General features: G+C 50.7%; 1 protein-coding gene across 1 annotated transcript; it reads right to left on the bottom strand.

The window, feature by feature from the left end:
- Positions 1-341: 341 nt before the first annotated feature.
- Positions 342-20246, bottom strand: tsr1 (TSR1 ribosome maturation factor; the record flags this gene model as incomplete). Its single annotated transcript, XM_085981037.1, has 13 exons — positions 342-2003; positions 5700-5774; positions 6511-6651; positions 7271-7387; positions 8602-8734; positions 9608-9718; positions 10617-10776; positions 12396-12598; positions 13650-13810; positions 15171-15318; positions 17556-17974; positions 18726-18860; positions 20004-20246. Coding segments are annotated over 13 exons (2225 nt in total), but the record flags the coding sequence as incomplete, so codon positions are not given.
- Between the last annotated feature and the right edge of the window lie 488 nt (positions 20247-20734).

The raw sequence follows: 20734 nt of genomic DNA on the forward strand, positions 1-20734 counted from the left end.
TGTTATACAGGACATATTTCCTGATCAAGGCGTAGAACGTGGGCTGGGAGTGAATTGTTTCTCTGCCTCCTCTCGACACCCAGCAACGGCCGGGTCTGGAGATACCAGCCTGCTGCACTGGGCTTCCCTCAACCTGTCTGATTCACAGTGAAAGTAGAGAGATCCTGAGCACCGGGTAAGTCCAAGGCCAAAATTGCAGGGCACCAGCAGGACTGAAAAGAGGAGCGAGATGGAGCATATCAGGAAATAATATTTAGCTAACGGAAAACATGTGTTTATAAACTGTACAGAACGTAGGAGACATGGGACACAGGATGGCCAAGGAATTTCATAGTTAGGAGTCCTGGAAAATAATTTATTTTTCATCAAAGCAGGAGGATTTTTGTAAGAAACTCCCTGCAGAAACATTCACTCTGGCTCCTGCTCAATTGCAGAATCCAACACCGAAAATCCAGGAAACCTTCCGATCATTCAATCGCGAGTTCATTGGATTACAAAGGGGTGGAAGTTGTATAAAGCTCTGGTCAGACCCCATCTGGTGTTCAGTTCTGGGCCCCGACCCTCAGGAAGGAGATATTGGCCTGGAGGGGGAGCAGCGTAGATTCACCAGATCGATACCCGGGGCTAAAAGGGTTAAATTCCGAGGACAGGTTGCACAGACTGGGCTTGTATTCCCTGGAGTTTAGAAAATTAAGGGGTGATCGAATCGAGGTGTTTAAGATGATTAAAGGAGTTGATCGGGTCGATAGAGAGAAACTATTTCCTCTGGTGGGGGGGGGGGGGGGGGGGGGAGTCCAGAACAAGGGGGCAGAACCTTAAAATTAGAGCCAGGCCGTTCAGGGGTGATGTCGGGAAGCACTTCTTCACACAAAGGGCAGTGGAAATCTGGAACTCTCTCCCCCAAAAAGCTGTGGATGCCAGGGGTCAATTGAAAATTTCAAGACTGAGATTGATAGATTATTGTTGGGTAAGGGGATCGAGGGATACAAAACCAAGGCGGGCAGATGGAGTTAAGATACAGATCAGACATAATTTCACTGAATGGCAGAACAGGCTCAAGGGGCTGAATGGCCTCCTCCTATTCCCAATTCTCCACACTGCCCTATCTCACACCTCCGAGGCTTGTATCTCCATTCAGTTTGACTGCGAAACTCACTGAGAATATTGAGCCACTTGCCTGAGCCGGATTCAGAATGCGACACGACCTCTCAGACCGCCAGCAGCTGTACAAAGGCACTCAGCAGACAGCTCTGGCCTGCAGTCCTGGGTCGCTGCAGGTCCGTTTCACTGGTGCAGTGAGAAACGCAGCGGCAAATGCTCCATTTAAGCTATTTCCTAACCTCGGAGGCCAGGGAAGGAATAAGTCAGGGAGCGATGAGGCGATTCTCCACAAGGAGGGAGAGGAGTCACCCAGAGCACTTGCACCCACTTCCTACTCTCTGGTATTAGACAAGGCAAGGGAAGAAGTTGGCTGCCCGAGGATGGCAAGGAGAATTTGGGGAGGGAACTGGATGGAAATAGATGTAGCACCCGTAGAATTGCTTGTGAATAACTGTGTAGAAGGAGACAGTACCTTCCCACACCATCACATGGCACTGATGGTCTTTCTAACACAGCTCGGCACTGACTCCTTGTGGTGGTGCCGCAGTACTGCACCAACCTCTTCAAATTTAAAGACAATTCTCGGGAAATCCACCTCTCCAAATACAAATAGAAACACACAGATCTCAGCGTTTGTGTTCCAACATCGCGAGCCAAGTGATCCTGAATTGGAAAATTGGTATTTTTGTTTTTAAAAAGGATTCTGAAAACTTGTCGCACTCGCTAGTCCATCTCGATCTCCTGCACATTCACGCTGGATTCAGATTTCATCCACGGCACTGGATTCGGAACGTACGGATCATATGCCCACCTCGGGAAAACTCGTTTGTACAAGTTCATCAGCACCGTGTCCTGGGATTTGAGCTGGCCATCAAACAAACATTTCATGTGTCCATGAGTCCCTGCAAACAACACAGGCCTGTGAGATCAGATTAACGGCAGCACAGAACATACACCCGGCCAGGGTTTACACAGTGCGATCCCACTCTGGGAACGGCCGTGCCCCAGGGTTTAAGAAACTAAGAACACAAGAAATAGGGGGAGGAGATTCAGCCCCTCGAGCCTGCTCCGCTATTGCATAAGATCATGGCTGATCATCGACCTCATCTTCACTTTCCTGCACTATCCCCGTATCCCTTGGTTTGCACAGTGCGATCCTGTGCCCTGGAGAGCATGGGGAGGGAGGGGGAAATGAAAGAACACACTTCTAATTTTATACAGCACCTTTTACAACCTCAGGACATCACACAGCGCATCACAGGCAATGAAATAGTTTTGAAATGTGGTTGAAGAGGGGGTTGAGACAGTGCCGCAGTTTAAGAGCAGAGCCAGCAGCCAAACTCTGACCCCACTATTCAATAAAAGCACATCACATCCAAGTGGACGATTGTCAGGACGTGGAATACCCAATCAGACAGTCATGGAGGCAGAATCCAGAATAGTTCTGAAAAAGGAAGTGGAAGGATTTAAGGGAACATGCAGGGGAGTGGGGCCATGGGGATAGCTGGCACTGGCACAGTGGGCCAAATGACCTCCTTCTGTTGTGTAACATCTTCCACCTGCCACAGGGCGCAGTCTGAATCCATGAGCTCCCACATCAGCCCAGGGCATTTGTTGTAACGGCACAGCCGCAGAAAGCAAGGAGTGAGGCCAGGACACCCCACTCCGCCTGCCTGGGAAAGCGGGAACCAGCTCTGCCCAGGTGCAACATCCCTTTAAATGGAGCAGCGTGCAGTGCAGAGGACCAGTCGATGGAGCTCCACAGGAGCGACACACTGTCCGAGAGCCAGCAGGAAGGTCAGCAGCCGAGCCCAGGTCCGGGCAGAGTGGAGCCTGGAGCCCAGATAGCAGTTAACACAATCGGAGAGGGCTCCATCTTTGCAATACAACTATATCTAAATAAGGTGCCAGCCGTGGCTCAGTGGGTAGCACTCTTGCCTCAGTTAGAGGGGCGTGGGTTCAAACCTCACTGCAGGGACTTGAGCCCATAATCCAGGCTCACACTCCAAGTGCATTGCTGAGGGAGCGCCGCATTGTCAGAGGGGCAGTACTGAGGGAGCGCCGCACTGTCGGAGGGGCAGTACTGAGGGAGCGCCGCACTGTCGGGGGGCAGTACTGAGGGAGCGCCGCGCTGTCGGAGGGGCAGCACTGAGGGAGCGCCGCACTGTCGGAGGGGCAGTACTGAAGGAGCGCCGCACTGTCGGAGGGGCAGTACTGAAGGAGCGCCGCACTGTCAGAGGGGCAGTACTGAGGGAGCGCCGCACTGTCGGAGGGGCAGTACTGAGGGAGCGCCGCGCTGTCGGAGGGGCAGCACTGAGGGAGCGCCGCGCTGTCAGAGGGGCAGCACCGAGGGAGCGACACACTGTCGGAGGGGCAGTACTGAAGGAGCGCCGCACTGTCGGAGGGGCAGTACTGAGGGAGCGCCGCGCTATCGGAGGGGCAGCACTGAGGGAGCGCCGCGCTGTCGGAGGGGCAGCACCGAGGGAGCGACACACTGTCGGAGGGGCAGTACTGAAGGAGCGCTGCACTGTCGGAGGGGCAGTACTGAGGGAGCGCCGCACCGTCGGAGGGGCAGCACTGAGGGAGCGACGCACTGTCGGAGGGGCAGTACTGAGGGAGCGCCGCACCGTCGGAGGGGCAGCACTGAGGGAGCGACGCACTGTCGGAGGGGCAGTACTGAGGGAGCACTGCACTGTCGGAGGGGCAGTACTGAGGGAGCACTGCACTGTCAGAGGGGCAGCGCTAAGGGAGCGCCACACTGTCAGATGTGCTGTCTTTCGGACAAGAGGCTAAACCTCTCGGGTGGATGTAAAAGATCCCATGGCATTATTTTGAAGAAGAGCAGGGTAGTTCTCCCCGGTGTACTGGGCTAATATTTATCCCTCAATCAACATCATTAAAACAGATTATCTGGTCATTGTCACATTGCTGATTGTGGGAGCTTGCTGTGCGCAAATTGGCAGCCGTGTTTTCTACATTACAACAGTGACTACACTTCAAAAAGTACTTCCTTGGCTGTAAAGTGCTTTGGGACATCCTGAGGTTGTGAAAGGCACTGTAGAAATGAAAGTCTTTCTTTAAATGACAACCCCTCTGCTGTGACTGCAATGCAGTATTTAGAGCTGATGGACTGTCAGCCTGCTCATTGACTCATCCTCTCAGCACATGCTCACTGTATAAAACGGGTAATTGTGTTACATAGAAACATAGAAGATAGGAGCAGGAGTCGGCCATTCGAGCCTGCTCCGCCATTCAATGAGATCATGGCTGATCATCCAAATTCAGTACCCTGTCCCTGCCTTCTCCCCATATCCCTTTAGCCTTAAGAAATATATCCAACTCTTTCTTGAATATACTTAATGAACTGGCCTCCACCGCCCTCTGTGGCAGAGAATTCCACAGGTTCACCACTCTCTGGGTGAAGAAATTCCTCCTCATTTCAGTCCTAAATGGCTTACCCGTTATCCTTAGACTATGACCCCTGGTTCTGGACTCCCCGGCCATCTGAAACATCCTTTCTGCATCTAGTCTGTCCAGGCCTGACAGAATGTTATAGGTTTCGATGAGATCCCCTCTCAATCTTCTAAACTCCAGTGAGCATAATCCCAATTGACACAATCTCCCCTCGTACGTCATTCCTGCCATCCCAGGTATCAGCCTGGTGAATCTTCGCTGCACTCCCTCCATGGCAAGAACATCCTTCCTCAGGTAAGGTGACCAAAACTGCACACAATACTCAAGGTGCGGTCTCACCAAGGCCCTGTACAACTGCAGCAAGACATCCTTGTTCTTGTACTCGAACCCTCTTGCTACGAAGGCCAACATACCATTTGCCTTCTTAACCGCCTGCTGCACCTGTATGCTTACCTTCAGCGACTGGTGCACAAGAACACCCAGGTCTCGTTGCACTTCCCCTTCTCCCAATCTATTGCCATTCAAATAATAATCTGCCTTCCTGTTTTTGCCACCAAAGTGGATAACCTCACATTTATCCACATTATAGTGCATTTGCCATGTTTCTGCCCAATCACCCAACCTGTCCAAATCATACTGGAGTTTCATGACATCCTCCTCACAGCTTACCCTCCCACCCAGCTTTGTGTCGTCTGCAAATTTGGAGATATTACATCCAATTCCCTCGTCCAGATCATTAATATATATTGTGAACAGCTGGGGTCCTAGGACCGATCCTTGCGGTACCCCACTAGTCACTGCCTGCCACTCGGAAAACGACCCGTTTATTCCAACTCTTTGCTTTCTGTCCGCCAACCAGTTCTCTATCCAAGTCAATACCTTGCCCCCAATCCCATGTGCCTTAATTTTGCACACTAACCTCTTATGTGGGACCTTATCGAAAGCCTTCTGAAAGTCCAAATACACCACATCCACTGGTTCTCCCTTATCTATTTTACCAGTTACATCCTCAAAAAATTCCAGTAGATTAGTCAAGCACGATTTACCTTTTGTAAATCCATGTTGACTTTGTCCGATCCTGTCACTGCTTTCCAAGTGCTCTGCTATTACATCTTTTATAATGGACTCTAGCATTTTCCCCACTACCGATGTCAGGCTTACCGGTCTACAAAAGGTCTCCTTACCTAAAGGCTCCTTGATGTGACCTCTGCGACCCCACTTTGTTCGAAGTTCCACTGGCTTGAACCACAGCACATCCTCTGTAAAAGCAAAACCTCCCCTTTAGTATTGACAGAAACTGTGCTCATCTGAAGATAGGAGCAAGGAGGTCCGTTATGTTCACATCTTTCCATTTAGTGCCAGTAACAAACACTCCCAGGGCAGGTACAGCACGGGTTAGATACAGAGTAAAGCTCCCTCTACACTGTCCCATCAAACACTGCCAGGGCAGGTACAGCACGGGTTAGATACAGAGCAAAGCTCCCTCTACACTGTCCCATCAAACACTCCCAGGGCAGGTACAGCATGGGTTAGATACAGAGTAAAGCTCCCTCTACACTGTCCCAGTTCATGGGGAAAGAGCAGGGGAGTGGGGCTCATTGCACAGCTCTTCCAAAGAGCCAGCATAGGCATGATGGGCCGAATGGACTCTGTGCTGTAAGATTCTATGATTCTAACTATTTAATAGCATGAGTAATATTCTTCTTACGATTTTAACTGCTCGTTGACGCAGCAATTCGATGGCAATGGGACGGCCCGGCCCAGCTTCTCTGCCCACCAGACTCGCCAATCACCTTTAAATCAAGTTACTGGCGCAATGCCGGGAATCTGCTCGGAGCCTAAACTTTATCCGGACGAGTGGTCAAAATTCGGCTGTGGAGCGGGAACGGCTCCGAAGAAATTGCCGCCGTTATTTCATGTTATTATTTCTCCCCCATTCACTTCGTCCCCCCCCCTCCCCCACTTCCCTCGCACCCCCACCGCCCCCCTCCTCACCTCGGTTGAAGAACATGTATCGCACCACCGAGGTTTTGGTCAGGATTTTGAAGGGATGGCCGCTCAAGGTAATTCTCTTCACGATGACTCTGTCAGGGTCGACCTTCAGCACAGAGCCCGTCGCGATCAGGTCTTGCATGCCTGGGATCCAATCAGCAATTAGCACAGGTGAAGAATACAAAGTGATTGTACTGTCCTTCTGACAGGGCCAGGAGCATGGTTAAACTCCGTCCCCAACCCCCCTGAAGCAGGCGATGTGCTGAGGTATGCTTCCATTCGCTCTGGTTACCCCCCCTCCCTCCAGTATCTCATATCCGAGTGTCCGCTGCTCACTTGAGCGCAATGGCGAGTGCTGGGAGGCTATTCCACCACATGGGCATCACAGTCTGTTTGTTTCCCCACCCACGTCCAATCACGTCATCAGGGGTTGCTGGGCAGCAGTTATTGGACAGTTTCCCTCGCACCAGCAATGGGTGACTGAGGGCACACCTGGTGCGCAATCCCAGCTCATCCAGCAGAGAGCAGAAGCCAAGCCTGGGGCCTCCTGGTCACTGTCTGTACCGAACGGGCCCTCAGAGGAGCCCCCGATCAATTGGGGCCCGAGTGAAGCAGGAATTCAGCACAGGCAGCACATTTAACCCTGGTTATAGTTGGACACACCAACTGCCGGCACATCTTACACACACGCACCTCCTCCCCGTGCTCACACACACAAACACGCCCTCGCCCTGCACACCTGACTCGAATCAGCAGAACATACCATTGGCTCTTTGTTTGAACATCAGGACAGAGGCTGAAGGGAAGGTTATCGGGCCGTACACAGTCCCCACAACAGTGGCATCGGAACGTAAAAACCGCTCGTATTTGAACTTGTTGGCTACGGGAGGAACAAGGAGAGGGTTAAAGAAAGGACCAACAGACTTGCATTTATAAACACCTCACGCCCTTGGAGTCCCAAAGCACTTTACAGCCACTGAATTATTTTGAAGTGTCGTCACTGTTGTTATGCAGGCAAACAAGCCAGACAAGTTACGTACAGCGAAGCCCCACAAACAGCAATGTGACAAATAACCAGTTCATCTGCTTTTGCTGGAGGTATGTTGGACCCAGGGCACTAGGGAGAACTCTGCTCATCTTCAAATAGTGGCCGTGGCATCTTTTACATCCACTTGAGGGGGCAGACAGGGCCTCGGTTTAACGTCTCATCCGAAAGATGGAACTTCCAACAGTGCGGCGCTCCCTCAGTACTGCCCCTCCGACAGTGCGGCGCTCCCTCAATACTGCCCCTCCGACAGTGCAGCGCTCCCTCAGTACTGCCCCTCCGACAGTGCCACGTTCCCTCAGTACTGCCCCTCCGACAGTGCGGCGCTCCGCTCCCTCAGTACTGCCCCATCGACAGTGCGGCGCTCCCTCAGTACTGACCCCCGACAGTGCGGCGCTCCCTCAGTACAGCATTGGCCTGGATTTTGTGCTCAAGTCTCTAGAGTGAGACTTGACCCCACAACCTTCTGACTCAGAGGAGAGCGTGCTACCCACTGAGCTATGGCTGACACATCAATTCAGTTTGAACCAATAGGAATGGGCGATGAATAAATGTGGAGAGAGAATTCGGAGCCCTGTGTCTGTCAGTAGCGAAGTCACACAGACCAGGAACGTTACGATTCACAGTCCGCTGGTGATGGAGGTTTTTGGACTTTACCTGCTGAAGGAGCAGAATGCCATTCTACGTTTCGAATTGTGTTTCCTGATTTACAGGTTGTATGGCTCTCGCTCTGTAAACCTGTACTGTTTTAACGTTAATAAAACCAATACTTAGAAAAGTTTAAAGACTTGGTTGATCTCACGTCTGATTACTGTAAAGAGTAAAAACAATATCTTGGAGCCAACAATTTCAATCAGCGCCCTTGCTGGGGCCGGTGGGAGGGGAAATCAGCTCTTGATCATTGCTCAGTGACCAACACTGGAAAATACATGACCGCACACCAGGGGAGAGCAGGATGTGGCTCAGCTCGAGTCCCCTCCCCCAGTCCCTGAACATGGTACTGCCCAACATCCCCCCAGTCCCTGAATGGCGCTGCCCAGCTCACCGACCTGCCGTGTGCTGTGAATACAGAGGAGGAGCCCGGAATCGCCTGCAGCCACAGTGGAAAACCATCTCCTCCTTGGACCTGATGGGCTCAGCGTTGCTCGCGTGTCTCCTGAGCAGGAAATGGACAACTGACATCTGGAAAAGAGAGAAACCTCAGACTCAGAGCTCGAGGCCCATCCCTCCCCAATCAACCGCCTCAATTAAACCAGGCATTAAAAGGCACAGATCAACTGAGAACAGAGGGGTGAGCAATCCAAGAACACGCTCCCCCTCCCCGAGCCTCGCCCTCAGGTCTGTCACTGTGTAACACTGGGGTACAGTACTGGTGGGTACAGGTCTGTCACTGTATAACACTGGGGTACAGTACTGGTGAGTACAGGTCTGTCACTGTATAACACTGGGGTACAGTACTGGTGGGTACAGGTCTGTCACTGTATAACACTGGGGTACAGTACTGGAGGGGACAGGTCTGTCACTGAGGGTGGAGTCGGTGGGGGCAATGTGAGCAGATGGATTGCAGGAGCTGTGTATCAGAGAACATTGTAGTGAACTGACTCCATTTGGATTTTTCCGCATTGTGTATTCCTGGTTTCACTGCACGTCTGGTTAGGTTTTATGTCATAGCCCAGAAATATTAAATACTCTCAGACTTTTATAGTAATAAAGGTCAAAAATACACATTTCAACACAATACCAGCAGCTGAATGTAGAACCAATATCGACAATCCCATCGATTCCATTATTACAACTGCAGTCAATTAAGATCAATAAACTGTTGTAATGGAGCCAGCCCCGCTCCACGACACCCTCCCTTGCCACCAACCCGCCCTCGCCCCTAATCCCCCCTCGCCCCCCAATCCCCCTCTCGCCCCAGACCCAACCTCGCCCCTAATCCCCCCTCGCTCTCGCTCCCGCCCTCGCCCCTAATCCCCTTCGCCCCTGACCCGCCCTCACCCCTAACCTGCCCTCTCCCCTAACCCTCCTCACTCCTACTCGCTCTCGCAGTACCTTCTGTTCGTGCGGCAGCAGGGTGAAGATCACCAGGGGGGCCTCGGGTTTGAAACTCTCCATCACGGACACCGGCACGTTGCAGATACAGATGGTGACGAACCAGCCGGGCTGAGCGTGTGTAAATAAAACAACACAATGGGTCAGCTGTAAGGAACAAGACTGACGGAGCAGCCACAAGGTCAGTGCCCAATGACGGCAACTGCTAAATTACAATCCATTATTGAACCATCTCTGAGTGAATGCATCAGGCGATGTGACATCAAGCCAGACCGACTGGGAAGGCCCAGGTCCTGATCTCAGCTGGTGTAGCAGAGAATGAGGGGTGGGAGAACCGGGCCCGGATTCCCGCATGGGATTGGTACCGGCTGGAACACGGGCAGACCCGCACAAGACCCCACCACCCGCCCCCTCCCCGGGAGAATAGCATGCCAGCACTCACTGTCAGCTCCCACACTGGGGGGGGGGGGGGGTACTGGAGATGCCAGTGGAACCGTACCCCGGCGAGAGTCGGCACCTCCCGGGGAGATTAGAGGGAAATGGGCTAACCCACGCAGTCCTCAGGATGTTTCACTGCATTAATGGCGCGATATAAATGCAAGTTGTTGTAAAATCAGAGGAACCTGTGCGTTAAGCTGAAATGCTGCACGGTGAATTTAGTACAAGAGGCAGCGTTACAATCAGCTCACTCAGGATCTTCACTGGCAGAACACGAGTACCACAATCGCAGGACACCTGTAACACCCAAACACCGTCACTAATACACGCAGGCCCTCAATCAGTGCACAAGCCATGAAATCTCTCATTCCTAGTGAGTTTTCCACGATTAGATTTGTTTTAGTGCAGCCCAGGATGATGGTGAACCTTTAAACTATAAAGCGGTAAGCCGTGTAGGATACCCATGCGCTAAACACTGCTGTACACACACGCAGAGACGCACACGCGCACGCACACACACACACACACACGCGCACGCACACACGCACACACGCACATTCGCACACATTACCATTGCACCTTCCTCCTCCTCTTTAATCTCATTGAAGATTCTTTTCTTTGTCCTGGTAAAGTTCTGGAACTGGAATATTCTGGCGTAATCCCGCGGCAGGTTCTCCTTGGGGTCCCAGGGTGATGTCCGGAAACTCTTCAGACCCCTGTACTTCTGAAACCTGTGGTGTTTACAGGAGATCATCAGGGTGTGTGCAGAATAACCAAACACCCACTCGGGAGGGGCTAACCCAGTGGATAAGCTTCTCTCTGATTATCCTGCCCGCCACAATCATAGAATGATACAGCACAAGAGGCCGCCACTCGGCCCATCGTGCCTGTGCCGGCTCTTTGAAAGAGCTCTCCAATTAGTCCCACTCCTCTGCTCTTTCCCCACAGCTCTGCAAATTTCTCCTTTTCAAGTATTTATCTAATTCCCTTTTGAAAGTTATTATTGAATCTGCTTCCACCGCCCTTTCAGGCAGCATATTCCAGATCATAACTCGCTGCGTAAAAAATTCTCATCTCCCCTCTGGTTCTTTTGCCAATTATCTAATCTGTGTCCTCTGGTTACCGACCCTCCTGCCAATGGAAACAGTTTCTCCCTAACTACTCTATCAAAACTATTTAGCACTGGAACAATACCGTGCAGTACGGTTTCAATGGAGGGATTGTCCCCAGCAATAGACCACAGGGAACATCGCGAGGCCTTCCCCTGAAGCAATTTATGAAAGGAAGTGAAGGCTGGAATTTAACCTCTTCCAGGAGTGCAACAACTCAAACCATCAAGATTTTAATTGTTACAAAAATATTTGCTGTATTCAGTCTCATTGGTTTCCTCCTGCAATCTCCCCATATCTCTCCCCGAGGGGCTGATGCGTAGAGTCCAGTTCCTCCAATGCCAGCGTCTCCCTGCCCCTCACCCAGGTGACCATTCTTCATGTGCGAGCCGAGACTGTGCGTGTCGGCGTGCTATTCAGCTCCAGCATGCATCACAAATGAATCAGGTCCTGTTTCTGATTTCAGTGTCAGCCGTGGCTCAGTGGGTGTCACTCTCCGCCTCGGAGTCAGAAGGCCGAGGGTTCAAGTCCCACTGCAGAGACTTTAGCACATAATCCAGGCTGACACTCCAGTGCAGTACTGAGGGAGCGCCGCACGGTCGGAGGGGCAGTACTGAGGGAGCGCCGCACGGTCGGAGGGGCAGTACTGAGGGAGCGCCGCACGGTCGGAGGGGCAGTACTGAGGGAGCGCCGCACGGTCGGAGGGGCAGTACTGAGGGAGCGCCGCACGGTCGGAGGGGCAGTACTGAGGGAGCGCCGCACGGTCGGAGGGGCAGTACTGAGGGAGCGTTGCACTGTCGGCGATGCCGTCTTTCGGATGAGACGTTAAACCTGTCTGCCTTCTCAGGTAGACGTAAAAGATGCCATTAAAAAAAACACACACAATGTAGTGCCCACACCACTGGGGGATTAACATCGCCCAACACAGCACAGACGAGGAGCTGATGCCGAGTGCCCCTGATGTTTGCAGTTCAGTACTCGGTGCCAAGGCAGTCGGGAGTCTTCTAAGTTAACTTTCAGGAAACGCATATCATTGACAACTCAACGCCTACTCTTTGAAGATGCTGTATGAAAGTAAGAGGAAATCATTTGAAGGATAGAAGCGTCCATCAGTCCCCAAATGGCTGGCGTGTGGGTATCAGGGTGACCCCTGCGCTCAGCCAAAGGGTAGCCGCAGCATCACCGAGTGGCACTCACCCACCCACACCACTGGGGGAAAACGTTAGCCAACACCCACGTACCTGACTCTGGCGTGTACATCCTTCGGAGTGTCCACCTCATCAGGGAACATTTCATCCATCCGCTCCTGCTTGTACTTCTCCAGCATCTCCCTCTCCTCCTCCTCGTCAATCTTTTCATCGTAATGATCATCGCGGATGCTTTCTGGAACTGTCATGGTTTCACACTCATCAGCCTCTTCCTCATCGTCACTTTCATCGCTGGCCTACAGGTACGGAACAACACATCAGGCGCTGGGGTGACGAGACCATTTCCCACTTGTGTAGCCAGCGGCAGCATCGGTGACCCCCAGGTCAGGTCCAGCGAGAGTCAGACGCAGCGTGAAGCCTCCCCCCACCCCTGCAACGCCCCAAAGGTGTGCCGGCGAGGACATGTTTCAAAGCGCTTGTGACAATGAATTATTTAAAGTGCAGTCACTGCCGGTATGGAGCCAGAAGCAGCAGCCATGATGTGCACTGCAAGATCCCACCAGCAGCAATGAGACGAGTGACCAGGTAACCTGTCTCTGGTGAAATAACAGAAAATGCTGGAATAACTCAGCAGGCCAGGCAACAGCCGTGGAGAGAAAACAGAGTCAACGTTTCGAGTCAAACTCTTTGTCAAGACCTCTGGTGGAGCCCGTTACGGGCGGAACGTTGGCCAGGACACCGGCTCGCCTGTTGAGGGAGTCACGGGATCTTTCACTTCCAGCTCAACAAGCATACAGCCTGTGTGCAGTATCTCATCCCAAGGGAGGCACCTCCTACACAGCAGCACTCCCTCAGTACTGCAATGGCATGTCAGCCTGTTGTACTTGCTTGAACCTGACCCTTACAAGAATGACTCCCTACTGCACTCAGGGAACATGTCCAGTTTCCATCCCTTGCTGATGAGGCTGATGGTCATTTTCCCACTCACTGGGAATGGACTCATTCCCAAACCCCATTTCAGATCTGGCCTTACAGCCAGCTCCCGGAGTGCAAGGACATTGTACTAATCCACTATACCACACAGTCCTGTTCTCCCCGCACACAAACACTAAATTAAAACCAGTGAACAAGGGAGCCTCAGGATTGGAGAAAACAGCGGCAGTTTCACTTACAAGGTGGTTAATATCAAGAGCCCCGAAGCAGAAGAGATGGAATTAACCAGTCTGTTCCCTGGCACCGGAGGAATGGGGGTTACAATTCCACCAAACGAGTGATTTTTTTTTTGATAGACAGCACACTGATATGCAAGTACAGACAACAGGGGTGAAACATCCATAGGATCCTAACCTGTGACACTGCCTCCCTCATCAGGTCGTCTTCCTCCATATCTTCATCACTTCCTTCCTCCTCATCTACCTCTTCCTCATCGTCCAAAATCCAGGCGGCCTGGTAATCGGACGTGCCTTTCGGGACTCTTCGAACAATCTTCCTGCTTTCCTTTAATGCATCTGAAACAAAACAGTGAGATGGGCAAAGCTGTGAGGGACGGTGGAGATACAAAGAGAGAGGCAGCTCTCATCATCGCCATACAGAAAGCCCCACCCCATTCAACTCAAACATTGGCTGTGTCATTGATCCCCTTCGCCCCAAGCCTCACCGTCTCTCCTAACTCTTCCAGTTGTGCTCAACATCTGCCTGGTCGCTGTTCGTTATATTTTGGGACATTGTTCACTTTTCCACAGAAAGGATTTGAAAAAGGTTACATTTCAATGTGCAGGGGGGGGGGGGGGGGGGGGGGTAAAAAACCAAAAGGTATTTTTGGTCGCAGTTGTGTGCAGTTGTGGTCGCCTTATCTGAGGAAGGATGTTCTTGCCATGGAGGGAGTGCAGCAAAGATTCACCAGGCTGATACCTGGGATGGCAGGAATGACGTATGAGGAGAGATTGGGTCGATTGGGCTTGTACTCGCTGGAGTTTAGAAGAATGAGAGGGGATCTTATTGAAACTTATAAAATTCTAACAGGACTAGACGGACTAGATGCAGGAAGGATGTTCCCGATGGCGGGGGAGTCCAGAACCAGGGGTCACAGTCTAAGGTTAAAGGGTAAGCCATTTAGGACTGAGATGAGGAGGAACTTCTTCACCCAGAGTGGCGAACCTGTGGAATTCTCTACCACAGAAGGCAGTAGAGGCCAATTCATTAAATAAATATATTCAAGAAGGAGTTAGATATATTTCTTAAGGCTAAAGGGATATGGGGAGAAAGCAGGGACGGGGTACTGAATTTGGATGATCAGCCATGATCTCATTAAATGGCGGAGCAGGCTCGAGGGGCCGAATGGCCTACTCCTGCTCCTATCTTCTATGTTTCTATGTATTCACAAGTCTTTTTTTAAAGCACCAAGACGAAAGGTCGTTAAAATGCTAATGAACTAGTCACTGAAATGGTTTCCCGATGACCAAAGATAACAAGCAATCCATTACACTAAACACCTCACGCCCATTGTGTTGGGAAGTCTCTGGTTCCAGGTGATTGATGGGCTGTTTGTCTTAGGACCTCCTCTTTGGTTGTAAAATAGAGGCAAAAACACACACCAACACTCAGGCTTTCAAACAGAAAACTGCTAAGTCAGGCTTTCACCAAAATCAGAGGCTAGAATGCGGGAAGTTACAAGTTCTTTTTTAAAAATTATTCATTCTCAGGATCTGTGAGCGTCGCTGGCAAGGCCGGCATTTATTGCTCACCCTTAGTTGCCCTGAGATGGCGGTGGTGAGGTTCCTTCTTGAAACCTCGCAGTCCGTGTGGTGAAGGTGCTCAGTAAAACCAGGCCTGCTCGTGCTTTTGGGGTCAGTGTGACCGAGTACCCACCCTCGGCCTCTCGCAGTTCCTCGTCCGTTGGCCAGGTTTGCTCCCCCTCCATCGGATCGGGAACCACCTCCGACTCTAGCGATTCCTGCTTTCTGGAATCTGCTTTCATCAGAACTTTCAGGTCCTCTTCCATCTCTGCAGCGGGATCCTAACAAAGGAAGAGGAATCTAATCAATGGAGGTAGGGTCAAGAGCATTGAGCTCATCCTGACATTCCCGTCTTTCAGAACCACAAGATTTCTCATCTACAGTCTCTCCCTCCAGAAAACAAAAACTCCCAGAAAAAAAGTGCAACACATAGCATTAGCTCTCTCTGCCCATCAACTGTTGGCATTATAAATATTTATATTTCTATCTATATTTATAATGGAAACAGCCTATGTAAACGTCACGCTGTAATTACACCCGCCCACCAGTGATGGCGCTGCATCACCACTGGTGGAAAAGTGTAATTACAGTGTGACATGTTGGTAGCTGCCTATGTAAACAACAACTTGTATTTCACACACAGAAATCACACAGAAACCCCACAGTGCAGATAGAGGCCATTTCGGCCCATCGAGCCTGCACCGACACATATCCCACCCGATCCCCGTAACCCCAACACATATCCCACCCTATCCCTGTAACCCCACCTATTTAATCCCCCTAACACTAAGGGTCAATTTATCATAGCCAATCAACCTAACCTGCACATCTTTGGACTGTGGGAGGAAACCGGAGCACCCGGAGAAAACCCACGCAAACACGGGGAGAATGTGCAAACTCCACACAGACAGTCGCCCGAGGCCGGATTCGAACCCGGGTCTCTGGTGCTGTGAGGCAACAGTGCTAACCACTATGCCACCGTGTTTCTATAGCACCTTTAATGTAGTAAAACATCCCAAAGCGCCTCAGAGGAACGTTATAAACAAAATTGACACCAAGCCACATAAGGAGACATTAGGACAGGCGACCAAAAGCTTGGTCAAAGAGGTAGGTTTTAAGGAGTGTCTTAAAAGGAGGAGAGAGGGAGGTGGAGAGGTTTAGCGAGGGAATTCCAGAGCTTAGGGTCTAGGCAGCTGAAGGCAAGGCCACCAATGGTGGAGCAATGAAAATCGGGGATGCTCAAGTGGCCAGAACTGGAGGAGCGCAGAGGGATGTAGGGGTTACAGAGATAGGGAGGGGCGAGGCCATGGAGGGATTTGAAAACAAGGATGAGAATTTTAAAAATCGAGCAATTGCTGAACCGGGAGCCAATGTAGGTCAGCGAGCACAGGGGTGATGGGTAAACGGGACTCGGTGCGAGTTAGGACACGGGCAGCCGAGTTTTGGATGACCTCGAGTTTACGGAGAGTAGAAAATAATTTATATACCGTTATAAATATAAATATGAATAAAGGAATTATAATGAAAATACAAAATAAAATGTATGACTGTAAAATGTGGAATGAACTGTGTCTGCGCCCTGGCCCAGTTAGACCCCACCCTCAAACCCCACTTACCCTGCAGCACCACCACTGGTGGAAGAGTGGAATTACGGCGTGATGCGTTTACACAGATAGTTACCATTATAAATGTATATATATATAATTTATAATGGAAATATGAAAATAATGTACGACTTCAAAATAACAACAATCAAATCTACACGCCCTGGTCCAGCTAGCCCCTGGCCTCTAAACTCACCTCATCTCAGGACCTCAACTCTTACTGTGGGAGATGGACCAGTGTTGATGTTAGCTATTTACCATATTTATTAGAATTGTACCAGGGATGAGGGACTTCAGTTACACGGAGAGACCAGAGAAGCTGGGATTGTTCTCCTTCGAGCAGAGATGGTTAAGGGGAGAGTTACAGGAGGGGTTCATAGAAACATAGAAAAATAGGAGGAGTAGGCCATTCGGCCCTTCGAGCCTGCTCCCCCATTCAATATGATCATGGCTGATCCTCTATCTCAATACCATATTCCCGCTCTCTCCCCATACCCCTTGATGCCTTTTGTGTCTAGAGTGTTCAAAACCATGAATGGTTTTGATCGAGTAAAGAAGAAGCCGCTTCCAGTGGCAGGAGGGTCGGTAACCAGAGGACACAGATTTAAAATAATTGGCAAAAGAACCAGACAGAGGGGAAAACGAGGACAATTATTTTTTTAACGCAGCGAGTTGTTGCGATTTGAAATGCTCTGCCTGAAAGGGTGGTGGAAACAGATTCAATAGGAACTTTCAAAAGGGAATTGGATGACTACTTGAAAAGGATTTGCAGGGCTGTGGGGAAAGAGCGGGGGAGTGGTACGAATGAGATAGTTCTTTTCAAAGAGCCAGCACAGGCACGATGGGCCAAATGGCCCCCTGCCGTGCTGTAAGATTCTGTAAGCACATCAGCCGACTATCTTTTTTTTACTCACGTTCATCTCTGCATTCTCGCTTTTCTTTGTAGTCTTGGGGTTCAGGGGCATGGGGTCAGGTGGACCATTGATCTGACTCATCTGGAAATCTCCATGCCCTACAATGTGAAGCAGCTTGTTCACATCCAGCGCCTGTCCCCGGACATAACCGGACACCTTCAGCGTTCCCACGAGTCCGCTTTCGTCGCTGGCCTCAAAGGCCACCCGCTGAGCCAGTAAATAGGAGCGCCGTTCCCGAAAGGCGATGTGCCGCTGTTTCTGCATGGCGATGTGTCTGATGACCAGCATGGCCTCCTGCTCCGTGTCCAGGTGAAAGAGTTTGGCATCAAGGAAACGTTTCTCCAACATCTTGCTCAGGTTCTTCCTGGCATCCGTTCGCTTCTTGACGGGAAGGTCGTTAATTCCCTGAACCACGAACACTGTGGGGGGTGACAGTCGGTTATATACGTAGCACCATTCCCTTTAGGACCAGACTCTGCTTCCCGACACCCCACACTAAGCATCAACAGCAGCCGGCAGGGGACGTGACAATCAGGAGAATTATTAGCAACAGGAAATGGCCTTTAGGCCCGAAAGGCCCGTCTCCTTTTGATGGATTTCAAGCCCACCCACCTACTCACTGTGTTCCCACCCCCGCCCCGTGCAGTATGCTGCATCAAAACATGGCCTTGATTCCCAATTTCCAGACAGCTTAAATTATACAATGACTTTGGTCAATGTTTATTTTTCTATTAAAATTTGAATTTGATTAATTTTGTTCACTTTTTTTTTTTAATATTAATTCTCAGGTGTGGGCATCGCTGGCATTTATTGCCCATCCCTAGTTGGTTTGATACAATGGAGTGGCTCGCTCAGCCACTTCAGAGGGCAGTCAAGAGTCAACCACATTGGTGTGTGTCTGGAGTCACCTATAGGCCCAGACCGGGTAAGGACGGCAGGTTTCCTTCCCTAAAGGACATCAGTGAACCAGATGGGTTTGTAAAGACAATCCAACAGCTTCATGCTCACTTTTACTGACGCCAGTTTTTTAAAAAAAAAATGAAAATTCTCAGATTGCTATGTGGGATTTGAACGCACGTTCTCTGGTTTGCTAGTCCAGCAGCAAAACCACTACGCTACCATATCCCATCAGCAAATCCCCGACAGTGCATGCACACCGAATCCACATACCATGGCTGGGGAGGCCTTGTGCAAATAGACAGGAGAGACAAAAGTCCCCAAAACTGTCCCATCCCTCGTGCGGATCCAGCACAAACATCAGCGTGTCCGCTACTTTGGCAAGGTCAAGAACCGCGTGGATATCACCTGAAAAGGGATTAGAAAGAAATGTGAACATAGAAACAGGAGGCCATTCAGCCCCTCGAGCCTGCTCCGCCATTCAATGAGATAATGACCGATCTGTACCTCAACTCCATTTACCCGCAAAGGCTCCATATCCCTTGATACCCTTACCCGACAAAAAGTCTACCAATCTCAGTCTTGAAAGCTCCAATTGGCCCCCAGCATCCACAGGCTTTTGGGGGACAGAGTTCCAGATTTCCACTACCCTTTGTGAAGAAGTGCTTTCTGATTTCACTCCTGAACAGCCTGGCTCTAATTTTAAGATTGTGCCCCCCTTGTTCTGGACTCCCCACCAGAGGAAACAGTTTCCCTGTCTTTACCCTACTGAATATCTTTTATCATTTTAAAGACCTCAATCAGATCACCCCATAATCTTCTAAACTCAGGGGAATACAAGCCTGGGGTGGGCTATAATCATGTGTTAGCTTAACAGCCTCGTGTCAACATTGGAGTGTGCTTTGGGGAGAAGGAGAAGGCTGCTGCTGAACTCAGGCCAGCAGTCTGACTGGTGTGCCAGCCCAGTCCCTGGATCAGGAGGAGGAGAACGCTGCATGGGCCCAGAGCTTTGAGTGCCTGTTGTTGTCAGGCACACCTGAACCTCGCTCCTTCTGTGGCACACGAGCGATGCACATTCGGACCCGCAGTGAACTGCTTGGATAAATTTGGATTCACTTCAATTTTCTATATTCAAGCCACACAGAGTTCTACAAAGCTCCGGCTCTGCACACTATTTCTTAATGTGAACTACAAACCCCCAGCTCTGACTTTGGTGGGTGGGGCAGGTGGTCTGATTGTGCCAGTGTCGCGGTGCAATTACCCACCAATGAGGGGCAGCTGCCTCACCTTCAGAGTCTCCCCTCCTTTGGAAATATAACTCGTCTGGTGTCTCCCCGAAACAACCCGTGCAGCGAGCAGGAACTCAGCAATATATATATATATTTATAAATCACAAGGCAGGAGTAGCGAGCTTGGTGTGCATAGTGGAACACTTATCGCTCTATCCACGCCGCTCATTATCTGCAGCATGCCACACATTTGGAATGTCTGTGACTCCACCGGTTCTATGAATCGGCAGAAACCATTCATTAGAAACACTCAGTCGCTCACCTGCATTCGCTCGGATGAAGTAGAACCTCTGTTTGAACCTGGGGCAGACTAATCCAAAGCGCTCGCCACCTTCATCCCTGTCGTACACACTCGCGGTCTCGTCGCTCTGAATCAGCCTCAGGGCATCCTGGGCACTGGTGCCAGCGTGCAGGAGGATTACGGCCACCAGGTGGGGAGGGCCCTCTTTACTGCCCAGACTCCTCTTCTCTGTGAGCACCTGCAGAAGGAACAAGCATCCAACAGCTCACACACTGGACTGCAGGTCACTATATAGTACAAGTTTTAAACGCTTCAACCGTGCAGAGCCTTGGTCAGACCCTACCTGCAGCACTGTGTTCCGTCCTGGGCATCGCAGCTCAGGAAGGATATATTGGCCATGGAGGGGGGGGCAGCATACATTCACCAGAATGATACCAGGGATTAGAGGGTTAAATCATGAGGACAGGTTGCATAAACTAGGCTTGTATTCCCTCGAGTATAGAAAATTAAGGGATGATCCAATTGAGATGTTTAAGATGATGAAAGGAGTTGATAGGGTAGAGAGAGAAACAATTTCCTCTGGTTGGGGGGGGGGGGAAGAGTCCAGAACAAATTAAGAGTCAGGCGTTCAGGGATGATGTCAGGAAACACTTCTTCACACAAAGGGTGGTGAAAATCAGGAAAACTCTCCCCCAAAAGCTATTGAGGCTGGAGCTCAATTGGAGCGTTCAAGACTGAGATTGGTAGACTTT

Source organism: Somniosus microcephalus, unplaced genomic scaffold, assembly GCF_052327205.1.
Source record: "Somniosus microcephalus isolate GS21.2 unplaced genomic scaffold, FLI_Smic_1.0 scaffold1026, whole genome shotgun sequence".
Lineage (NCBI taxonomy): Eukaryota > Metazoa > Chordata > Chondrichthyes > Squaliformes > Somniosidae > Somniosus > Somniosus microcephalus.